Source organism: Oryzias melastigma, linkage group LG21 (assembly GCF_002922805.2).
Source record: "Oryzias melastigma strain HK-1 linkage group LG21, ASM292280v2, whole genome shotgun sequence".
NCBI classification, from domain to species: domain Eukaryota; kingdom Metazoa; phylum Chordata; class Actinopteri; order Beloniformes; family Adrianichthyidae; genus Oryzias; species Oryzias melastigma.
Window position 1 is genome coordinate 21,565,493 of NC_050532.1, and position 11,794 is coordinate 21,577,286.

General features: G+C 42.1%; 1 protein-coding gene across 2 annotated transcripts in view; it reads left to right on the forward strand.

The window, feature by feature from the left end:
- Positions 1-11,644, forward strand: part of dop1b (DOP1 leucine zipper like protein B) — a 26,867-nt gene extending 15,223 nt beyond the window's left edge. For both annotated transcript variants that reach the window (XM_024286398.2, XM_024286397.2), the window contains exons 19-38: positions 646-836; positions 910-2,443; positions 2,533-2,632; positions 2,704-2,895; positions 4,714-4,836; positions 4,922-5,056; positions 5,349-5,404; positions 5,478-5,582; positions 6,070-6,136; positions 6,212-6,371; positions 7,894-7,976; positions 8,060-8,169; positions 8,243-8,392; positions 8,470-8,531; positions 8,652-8,780; positions 8,857-8,993; positions 9,076-9,131; positions 9,211-9,354; positions 10,045-10,177; positions 10,512-11,644. In XM_024286398.2, the coding sequence (XP_024142166.1) occupies positions 646-836; positions 910-2,443; positions 2,533-2,632; positions 2,704-2,895; positions 4,714-4,836; positions 4,922-5,056; positions 5,349-5,404; positions 5,478-5,582; positions 6,070-6,136; positions 6,212-6,371; positions 7,894-7,976; positions 8,060-8,169; positions 8,243-8,392; positions 8,470-8,531; positions 8,652-8,780; positions 8,857-8,993; positions 9,076-9,131; positions 9,211-9,354; positions 10,045-10,177; positions 10,512-10,769 (3,925 nt within the window). In that variant the 3' untranslated portion in view covers positions 10,770-11,644. The remainder of the gene's footprint in view (positions 1-645; positions 837-909; positions 2,444-2,532; positions 2,633-2,703; positions 2,896-4,713; positions 4,837-4,921; positions 5,057-5,348; positions 5,405-5,477; positions 5,583-6,069; positions 6,137-6,211; positions 6,372-7,893; positions 7,977-8,059; positions 8,170-8,242; positions 8,393-8,469; positions 8,532-8,651; positions 8,781-8,856; positions 8,994-9,075; positions 9,132-9,210; positions 9,355-10,044; positions 10,178-10,511) is intronic.
- The last annotated feature ends 150 nt before the right edge of the window (positions 11,645-11,794 follow it).

Genomic DNA, 11,794 nt, shown 5'->3' on the forward strand with positions numbered 1-11,794 from the left:
TTTTAATTAATCATGTGTGTTAACGCATTAATGCCTAATGCATTAACGTCAACCTCCCTACTTTTTATGTACATGTAACAAAAACAAAAAAAGCGTCCAATCACAAACTTGCTTCTACTAAGTCGGGTCAATTGTAAAAGGCAGAAGATTAAACGAAACATTTTGTAGCTTCAAATAAAAAGGTATAATAAAGTGGAGACATAAAATAGTTGATGATGGCATTTCCATTTATACTTTTACAACATAAATGTTTATTGGTTTTTAAACACAAAACAACCAGACAAGAAACAATATTTGGCCCAAGAATACAAGGATTGACTGAATGTGCAGTTATAATAAAATCATACAGAAAAATAAAAGAAAATGTGGTAAAGAAAATTATATATATACATCAGGTATTGTTCAGGTGCTTTTAGTATTAAATTAAAAATGCTCTCCTAATAATTGTAGCAGTGTTAAGTTAAATGTTGAACAAGAATGTATCCATTGAAGATTGTATCGATTTTGATTAAAGACTTAGACTATATCGTATTGCCACAATGTTAGTTGAATCTTTTATGTATCAATTTGTGTATTAAGATGTAATCATGTGAGAAGGAAAGATACACAACCGTAGATTGATACTGAGAGTGATGTCTTCGTCAGGTCCCTGTGTGTTGTGGTGAACAGCCTGAGCTCTGCTGATGGCTCCATCAGTGCTGCAGCTCAGTGCTGGCTGGTTAGAGCGCTGTCCCTCAATGACGTGCTCCGCATCCTGGAGCCCATCCTCTTGTTTCTGCTTCATCCGTCCACGCAGCGTCGCTCCATTCACATCATCAAGCAAAATCTCACTGCAGGTAAGTTTGTCATCTGCAAGCTTTTGATGGAATTGTGCATTTGTTCTTAAGTTGGGGGTTTCTTTTTCTTCAGGTAACCTGAAGGTCTTAAGCAGCAGATGTCGGAGTTCTACCAAAGGCTCTGCAGACGCCCTCGCAGCCGATATCTCCACCCTGAACGTCTTGAACGTCGTGGACCGAGAAGCTCTGTGGGCAGAACTGGACAGCAAGCCGACAAACCAACCAGACTCTTTAGTGGCGTCGAGGAGTGAGAGTGAAGAGACGGAAGAAGAGGAAGACAAGGGGGAGGAGGCCGACAGTGAACACACTGAATCTGCAGACACCAGCTGTGCTCAGGCGTCCACAGAGAACTCCAGCTCAGGCTCTGCGCCGCTCACCAGCGAGGATGGCAGTCTGGTCAACGGCCTGCAGAGGGTGGAGTCTGAGCGCACGCAGGCGTCGGATTCGCTGTCGAGTGAAGATGAGGACGATTTGGAGCTGGAGGCTATAGCCAGGTCTCGCTTATTAAAGCAGGAGCGGGAAAAGAGGGAAGCCATCGACTCGCTGTTCCGTCACATGCTCCTGTACCCCGCGGCGGGCGGCTGGCGCCACCTCCTCCAAGGTTTGTCTCTGCTGGACAGCCTCTTCAGGAGCAGCGCCGAGTGTCCTCTAGTGGAAGCCCTGTCCTCCACCTCGCTCGACACAAGCTCTGCTGCTCATTTAAACATGGTGTCCAACCTGCTGCAGCGCCACCAGCAGGCTCAGGAGGGGAAGAGCTTCTACGGCGGCCTGCTCTCCCCTTCGTCCTTCCCGTCTGCCCCTCCGTCTCTGCTCATCGAACTGCTGGTCTCGCTGTGCCTTCAGTTTTTACGCTCTCACTACCCCTCCTACCTGAGCCCCACTCCTCTAGACCTGCAGGGGAACAGGGAGGTGCAGGTGAAAAGCGTGACCGTGCTGACTCGCATCGTGAACCAGCTGTGCTGCACCGCACGGGAGAAAGAGGGCAGCAATTTGGAGTCTATCCGCAAAATTCTCTCGTGCTGTAAATTACAACAGTATGCCCTACTTTCTCTGTCCGCATCTATGTACGCCAGTCAGAAAGGAGCAGACAAGGAGCCGTGCAAAAACACGGAGGAGGAGTTGGGAGGCCCATCGGAGGAGAGTCTGGTCAATCTGGGCGCAGCGAGGGGACAGGAGCAATACCCTCTGCAAATCGAGCTGCTCAAACTGCTCCACGCTCTCATCGTACTGGAGTACCACGTGTGGCCGGGTGGCGTCGTCTCTGCCGGTCAGGCCGTGGAGCCTCGCGAGGCGTCCACACTCAGCACCCCCCTGGCTCGGGAGTGGCAAACGGCCGTCCTGTTCCAGCAGTCCATCAAAGCAGCCCAGTACGTCCACAGCCACCCCATCACAGCCCAGGGCATGTTCGTCTCTGCTGCAGCCAGGGCGCTGCAGCCTCAGTACGGCTACGCCATGCACCCCCACTGGGTGTCGCTGCTGTGCTCCTCTCTCCCCTACCTGGGCCGCTCGTTGGGGATCATCGTGACGCCGTTTATCAGTCAGGTCTGCAGGAACCTGGACGACCTGGTCAAGCTGCATGAACATGACGGAGGGAAGACCAACCAGAGGTAACCTGAGCTCACAGAATAATTCAACTTACTTCAATGGTTTGAGCTACAAGAAACAGAAACTTATTCCTTTTTTATTTTATTATCAGCTTTAGTGGAAAGAGGGAGAACATTGCTCCTGACTACCCTCTGACTCTCCTGGAAGGCCTGACCGCCATCACTCATTACTGTCTCCTGGATAATAAAAAGGTAAGAAAAGTGTGAAATATTTGCACTTGAATGGCGACTTGATTTCATTTAATACCCGTCTACCTTGTCAGTCCCTGGTGTCCAGCGACGCCGTAGATGTCCGGAATGCACGCAACGCTGTGATCGAGGCGCTGCCGAGCATGCTCAGCAGCATGGCGTCCTTATGGGGCGTGGTCATGAAGGAAGAGGTTAAGAGGCGGGCGTCCGATTCCCCCCAGATGAGCAGACACACGTCTACCTCTGTGTACTTTAAAAGCAACAAGGTATGCATGGAGTTTTGCTCCTTTGTCTTTTATTAACTCGGATTTTGCAAAATCCTGGTAAAATGTTTAAGCTATGAGATCTAAATATAAAGTTGCTGCTGTAAAAACTTTAAATCCTCTTAGAATTTTTTTATTTTTTTTAATTCAAAACGTGTCCTCCAGTGTCAGCCTGGTGAATCACTGGAACGGCACTAAACTATTTCAGCTTAATGACTAAACTTTACAATTTGCAGTCAAAGAGGTGACATTCTCACACCAGGCAAATGTCTTTGACTGTATATGAGCTCTGGACTGAATGACCCCTCCTCGTGGTATTCCAAATAGAAAATACCCTCTGGCTCCAAGACGCCAAAATCCCATTGACGTCTATTGACGGATAAACAGCTGTTACTCAGTCATTATATTTGTCAGAATAACCATCTTTTTTTTTTAACATTTTTTTGCCAATTCTATTTGTTTTCTTTACATCTTTTTCTGTACTGCTAAGTTATTCAAGTTATAAACTGACCAATCAGATGCCTCGATGAAAGTAGGTAAACATTCAAAGTATTGATTGAAAGAATCTTCTGAGTCCACCTTCAAGTAGCAGTGGTATGGACGATGAGTTTTATTGCTAGAGATGCTATGCTAGCCTGCTACCGTTGTCTAAAACATGTAAAAGAGCAACGCCATATTGGATAGGGCAGTAAACCATGAGACATGGTTTGGCAGACACAGTAAATTGACCATAAAATGCTAGATATTGTTCTGATTTTAAAAGAAAAATAACTGTCGTCACAAAAATAAGACTAATAAGTAATGTTTTTGTACAAAGTACAATGGATAAATGACATTTCAAACTTTTCTATAAATAAATATGTCATTATATAGTAAACAGAATGCATACCTGATGCATTTTTCTGATTTTATTCACATTTGCAAATGGACAGTAAAATGGGTCACGGGTCAGCCTCAGACCGCTTGCGTCCGTTGTATATGAGCCGGTCCCCGCCCGGAGCAATGCGATGCGGTCAGATCGCACTGAGACACACCTGTATATCCAATATGGCGTCCAACTTTGCGTACGCAACAAGCTAGAGTAGCACCTCTAGCCTATGTAGCTCATTAGGTGTGGACTTCCAAAAAGCTTACTCTGATAAATGAGTGGTTTCCATGGAAACGTTGGCTTAGACCGACTCAAACCAATCAGAACCATTTAGAGATGACGTCTGACATTGTGACTGAATTGACTTCATTTGGTTGGAGCTGGAAATGAGGCCATTTTCTATGTATGACGTCACACTCGCTCAGTCCACTTCTCATACACAGTCGATGTCTTCCACTCATCTGAGCTGCCAAACCGAATCAAAGATCTGCTTTCTCCCCTCCACAATCTGTGTCTAAAACCTCATGAATCTCATTGTGTTGAATTCAGCGACAGGAAGTTTGCATCCAGTATCTCAGCAGTGGAAACCCATATCATGAAGCTCCCGCCGCACAGATAACTTTATTTACTTTAGTTCTGGAGGAAGTTTTAAAACTGGAAGTGTTGGTAACGTTCGTGTACCTTTTTTAGGCACCATACCTGTTGCAGGAGTTGACATCTGAGGTGTCATAGTAATTAATCTTCATTGATTTGACTTTACATAAACTTCAGTCACGTGTTTATCAAACAGGGGGAAATCTTTTGAAAGTTCTCCATTCAAATGTTCCTTTTTGATTTTGTTCTACAAAAAATGTTCCTATAGTGGAACCATTTATTGTTTACTTCCAGCAGAAGCTCTAACCACTGATTTACCATTATAACTGTTGTGCTTTAACATTCAATATACCAAATAGATCTTGCGGCAAAGGATACTGGAGTTTCTGCTTCCTCTAACTCGTCCTCACGGGGTTCAGCTCATGGCTTCACTGGGAGTCGTTTGGAGCCACAGAAAGAGCAAAAGAAAACACAAAAACCAAGTAAGAAATTCACTTGTAGCATCTCATATCTAATACAGAGACTGTCCGCAGTGCTTTAAATGCATCTCTGCAATCGTTTCTTTAGGTTTTGCCTGTAGCCAGCGAGCCCCGTATGACCATTGTGGAGCTGGTGAAGTCGTTGCACACCATGCAGACGGAGACCATCCTGCATTTAGTCAAAGAAGTAGTGAAGAAACCCCATCAGATCAAAGGAGAACAGGTACCTCGATGTTTCCACAGAACGGAAGAGCCATGTCAAAATGCAGCAGAACTGGCTGAACAGTCTGTATGGACTGGAATATGGACGGATGCTCAAACATTTCCTCATTTTTATTCCTAAGTGGCTATACTGCAGCTGTTGCTGACATCTTTTTTCTCTGTTGGGTTTTTAATATATCCAGTTCTGTGATTAGAGCTACAAATTATTGATTCAATGAGGAGCAAAACGTGTTTAGTCTTTTTTATGGATGCCTAGTTCTCATTTTCCATTCCTTTGCTCTTCTAACCCTCAGAAGTCTACACTGGTGGATATCCCCATGTTGCAGTTCAGTTATGCGTATATCCAAAGGTGGGTACACGTAACGGTGTGGGGTTGGGTTTGAGTGTCTGGAAAAAGCTCATCTTCTTCCTCCTCTCTGTAGCATTCCAGCTCAAGCTCTGCAGGAAAACGTTGCTGCTCTCCTCAGTCTGTTACGGGATTCAGTCCAGCTGAATTTGGCCCCACCCGGACACTTCCTCCTGCTGGGGTTAGTCCTCATCCCTGTTTTTATTTTACTGACCTTCATAGTGAGCTCTTTGTATTAAAGACCCACTCCGGCCATCTTTTAATTAGGATTATGATAGTATTAAAAAAAAAAAATAACTGTCATTTTATATGATATAGTCTCAGCAGAGCGACAATAGTTCATTAAAAATGTGTTTAGATGTTCTCCTGCTAAAAAATGGAGAGCAATACTGGAGCTATCCAACTGCTTGCATACAAGTGGAGCTCGTGGTTCACTCTGCGTATTTTCTACATCACAAATATGCTCCTTTGTCCAACAGATCTTTTTGTTCTCCTGATTCACAAAGATTTGAATAAAGCAGGGGAGCTCCGGAGCCACATGTGGCTCTTTTACCCTCCATTGTGGCTCTTTGGTTAAAATAAAATGTTTAAAAAAAATTATAGAATCTGTAACTCTTCTGTTTGGTGCTTGTGGAGATTTCTCCTGCTCAGTAACCTCTTTCTTGCAGGATCCTCAATGACTTCGTCAACAGGCTCCCAAACCTGGACAGTAAGAAGGACACGAAAGATCTGCAGGTGAGATTGAATGGTGGAGCATGCAAGTGTGTCTCAGAGGCATCAGTGACTCCTAAAGACTAAAATGTGCTTCAGGAGGTGACGCAGCGGATCCTGGAGGCGGTAGGCGGGATCGCGGGCTCTTCTCTGGAGCAGACGAGCTGGCTTAGCCGCAGCCTTGAGGTCAAAGTTCAGTCACAGGTTTGCCAAGAAGCAGATGATCTGGACGAGTCGTATGTGGATGGAGAACACTGTGGTAAATACATGGAAAATAATAAACAATGTTGTGCAACTTATCTTCAAATGGATACATTGAAATTACCTGACATTGATTACAATAAATCCCTTTTATTGTAATATCACTTTCTCAGAATTGTAGTATATTATTTTTAGGTAACTTTCTTTGTAATTCCTGCAAAACAGTATAATAATCTGAAGAAAAAAGTGTCCATTTGTATTAGTGACAAAATGGCGTACTATAATATCAGATTTTTGATTAAATTAAACTTATTAAACTAGAGGACCAACCTTCAGCTTCATCAGTTCAGTCAATTCAAATAAAAATATACACTGTACACTTAAATGGAAAAACATACGATGTAAATCAAAAGGAGAACCCTTTGCCCCAGAAAGACTAAAACAGAAAGATTGCCCTTTAAAACTGGATTAAAATTGTGTTTATTTGAAGACAACTCACACAGCTATTGGGTCAAAGACAAAAAAACTATAAAAATTACAAAAATGTAATTAAATTGTGCTTATGAGCCCTAACAAACAATTGACAACAAGAAATTAATTTAAAAAAAAAAAACGTCTCATTGTTTCTTTAGCTGTGTTTACATAGACACAAGTCATCAGATTTAAACCAGATAAAAATGGGTCTTAAAAACATGGTTGTGGGTGGATCAAGCAGCCAAATAGCAGAACCGGATGATAAAATATTAAAGTTAAAGCTGAGTATCTAATCATTTCCATAAATTATTTGATTCAATCACCTTTGGATCAATTCGTTTGCTATATTTGTTTGTATTCTTTCGATCCATTCAAATCAATTCGATTTTGAGTTTATTCATGTAGACACATTTGTTTAGAAATACATTAATAATGTACTCTATGTTTTGAATATATTTATAGGTGAAGCTCCTACAAAAATGTTCAAACCATTAACATTGTAAACATTGTTCTGCTTCTCCTGGAGGATGTTTCAGTTTGGCCACTAGGTGGTGATCACGCTATAACAGTGCTGTTTTTTTTCAAGAAGAAGAAGCAAAGAATGAGCAAAAACTGTGTTTTAAACAACAAATAGTTACTTTAAAAATATTTCCTTAAGAGTTTAAAAATATTCATGCCTATTCATTCATTTAGTCAACAATGGATGTTTACATCAACTGAGCGTTAGCATTAGCCGTCCTATGGAAAATTCCATTAAACGTTAGCATCAAGCTAACAGACTATAGCTTTATGTGCTATATTTTTATGAATCAATTATTGATCTATTAAGCTTAAACCAATTCAAACCGATTAATCAATTTTATCAACCCAGCCCTAGAGCTTTGATCATGGACATGCAGTAATTTATTCATTTTCTGGAGGTTTATCTGTGAGAATAAAATAGTTTCTGATCATGTCATGAGCAAAATATTACTAAAGATTTATTAGAAGTTCCTTATAGTGAAAGCTTTTTATTGTGATTAGTTACCGCCATAATACATTTAATACCTCAACACTAAGCAGGTCACAGAAAATCTCATGTTGTTGTTCCTAATGTTTCCTGTCAGAGTTGGCAGCTCCTGAAAGCACCATGGTGTCCTCCTCCGCTCCCTCGGTTTACAGTGTGCAGGCACTCATCCTTCTAGCAGAGGTGAGATGACTGTTTAACATGATGATGCATTTGTTAACCGAAGGGTTTTAAGGAGGTTCTGAAACACTCCCGTGTCTGTACAGATCTTGGCTCCTCTTCTGGATATGGTCTATCAGAGTGACGAGAAAGAGAAGGCCGTCCCCCTCATCTCACGCCTCATGTACTACGTCTTTCCCTACCTGAAGAATCACAGGTACGGACCGATCCAGAACCGAGCCAGCAGCTCATGTGTGTCAGAGCCTAACTGGCTGGTCTTCTCGTTGCAGTGCCTACAACATCCCCAGCTTTGAAGCCGGAGCTCAGCTGCTCAGCAGTCTGAGTGGGTACGCCTACACCAAAAGAGCCTGGAAGAAGGAGGTCTTTGAGCTCTTCATGGACCCTCTCTTCTTCACCATGAATTCCAGCTGCGCATACAGGTTTGTTTGGGAAGCCTGAAATTCAATAATCACCAACGCTTTTGGTACAACTGTGGGTTTCTTTTTCTTTTTTGTAGCTGGAAGTCGATTGTTGATCACCTTCTGACCCACGAGAAGACCATGTTCAAAGACCTGATGAGTAAGTGCCCCCTAAATACCTTCAGATGGAATTTAGTTGAAGAGAAAAGTCTATGAATGTAAAGAGATGGAGAATTCATATAAATTCAAGCTGATGTTAATGAGTTGTTTTTGGCTGCAGGCATGCAGAGCAGCTCCCTCAAGCTGTTTTCCAGCGCCGAACAGAAACCCATGCTGCTGAAGCGCCAGGCCTTTGCCATGTTCAGCGGCGAACTCGACCAGTATCACCTCTACCTTCCGCTTATCCAAGGTGGGGGGTCACGGAGAATTTCACGTTTGAGTTTGTATGTTCAGTTACGAAGGATTAACAGTCCTTTTGCTTTCAGAGCGGCTCACAGAGACGCTGCGGATGAACCCGACACCCGCCATTTCTGCCCAGATGTTCCTGATGTTTCGCGTCCTGCTGTTGAGGATCTCGTCGCAGCACCTTACATCCCTCTGGCCCATAATGGTCACAGAACTTGTAAGACACCAGTTTTCAGTTACAATATATCATGCTTTTATTTTTATGGAGATGTTCTCTCATTAATTTTTTTTTTCTCTAGATTCGCACTTTTACTCGCCTTGAGAAAGCTCTCCAGGCAGAAAAAGACGGCTCAAAGTGAGTTTTTGTGTCAATTTTAGATGCTATTGAAGCTTCCACTTTGAAAACGTAACGATTTCTTTCTTTCATCTCTTAGATTGGCTAAAGTAGTGCGTGGAGCCCTCGACAAAAACGGGCCTGTGAACTTCTCGCAGGCAGATTTGGACATGTACCTGTCAGCCTGCAAGTTTCTGGACACCTCCCTGGCTTTTCCCCCAGAGAGGATGCCACTCTTCCAGATGTAAGGGGGTCGACAGCTTTCCTTCATATTGTCTCAGGAAATTTTACTCTATGGATGCTAGTTCTGTGAATGCTTTACAATATTCATAGAGACTCTCCTGCTTCTGTCTGTATGTTTATCAGCACGCAAAAAATTAAATCAGTGATTTCAGGAATTTTAATATCAAAATGTTGAGCTTGTTCAGGGCATGACTGCTTGTACTTTTTGTATTTGTAAGATTTACAGTTTTTGAAATATTGAGCAAAAATTGGCCCTTAGGGTTCAAAAGAGAAATTGCTCAAAAACTTTGTGCACTTTGTAACTTGTGAACTTCAACAGACTTTCAGCTTGAAACATTCAAACTTCAAAATGTTCAGCAACTACTGTTGTTTTTAGGGTAATCTGGAATTTGGCTTTTAATTTCGCTACATGCTAGCTATTTTTGGCTAATACACATTTTTCCAGTTTATAACTTAAATATTGAGTTATGCTAATATTTGAGCATTGTGCTAGCTGTTTTGGCAAAATTAGAAATTTTTCCAGTTTTTTGGCTAATTTAGCATTTAGCTAATATTTTGGCAAGCTATCATCTTTAGCTATCAGTTTCAACATTTTCGGCTATCAACTCCAGCATGTTCAGCATTTACGCTTGCATTATCGCAGGTACTGCCACATACCTAGTTTTAATCTAAATGTGTCCTCATTGAGTAGGTATCGCTGGGCTTTTGTCCCTGAGGTGGATGAGAGCCGCTACAGCGGTCCAGAGACGACTCTAATCGAAGGGGAGGAGGGCTGCACCCCGCATGTGGTCAGGGTTCTGGAACGGATAGAGCAACGACATAGGGTAAGTTTGAAGACGTGGTTTCTATTAGCCATGTACCCGAGAGTGTAACGATTCATTTTAACAATTTGATTCCTATCATAATATGTGGTTGTCGTTACCATTCGTAGTCGACGTTGGTTCATTTTGAACAATTGGATCCGATTCACTGACGTAAACTTGATCCAGGAGAAATTTGACCAAAACTTTAACCAGTGAAACTAAGAGACAAATACCTCTGAACAGAGAAGATTGTTCTGCTTCTCCTGGAGGGCGTTTCAGTTTGGCCACTAGGTGTCTAAATGCATTCATTTCATGTTGACGGTCATCTGAAGAATTTGTTGTGCTGCTGTTTCAGATGATCAACGGGCTGAGCGAGGAATCCTCCACAGAGCACTTGGAGTTTCCTCTCCTCACGCAGCGCTCCTTGACCTCCATCACACAGCTCCTCCCCTTCCTGCGTACCCTCTGCTGCTCCTTTAAGGGACCTCCCCCCAGCAGTCAGACTCCGCCTCACCTTCCTGTAGCTGATTACCCAGCAGCAAGTTCTCACACCGTCCTGCAGAGGCTGGAAGTCATCATCGAGGAGGAGTTCCTCGACACCATGGACAGTTAAAACCTGAGCTGCAAAGTAGGGCAGAAAAACGATTGCAATGGGCCAAACCGGTGATGATTGTGTTAATGTGAAGTAAAATGAATTGGTTTAGAGGTTTGCTTTTTAATGTTTTAACTCGTTTGATCTTTACATCTGCACATGTTCCTCTAAAGTGGAAAATAAAGCTAAAACAGAAAGGGACACTTGACTTGTTTTCTGCTCTAATAAATATATAAATGAATTACAGAATCTGTTTTGCCCAAATTTGGACACTTTGGGTTTTTTATTCAGTTGGTTGGAAGAATTTCATAAACAGTGATATAAATAAACTTCTGGATGATACTTAATGTTTTTTCCATAGGCACGCACCTTAAAGTGACTGATTTTAACTTGACAAATGGATGTACTGTGAAGAAACCTGTTGATTCTTTGACATTGTGGAGGATTTGTGAGCCGTTTGTTCTGTTTGGAGAGTGAAACAGCAAAAAACACAAAACTTTCAAATATTTGCGTTTTTCCATCAGTCTTATTTTTCAAATGGAGAACATTTAGATTCTGGATAAAACACTAACTACTCTTAAACTCTTTGTTTCAACAGCAAAATATCCAAATCACCATTATTTTTGTTGTTTCGTATTGCTTTCTGCATGTCAAGGCATCCGTGACTAAGATGTTGTAAAGTCATTGATTGTGCTCTGTTTACCCCCAACAAAACCTGCTATAAACGTGATGGACCTCAGCATTCTCTCTGCTTCCTACTGCTCATCTCAAAGGGAAAAATGACCAATGCTTTGTAGCTGCTGTTGCTTTTCCACATTGCTTTATGTTCAAGTTATTTTTTATGTTTGAAGGACCTTGTTCACTTTTTGCTGCAATAAAATTTAAGTTATTTAATGTGTGCAGTTTTGTTTTAATGAAATGTTCTTCAATTTAAGGTTTTGATGGTCAAATCAAAATGATTTCACTGATCAATGCAGACGTCAAAATTATTTGTAAAGCATTAGCACAGAGAATAGAAAAAATCACTCCCCACATAATTCACCATG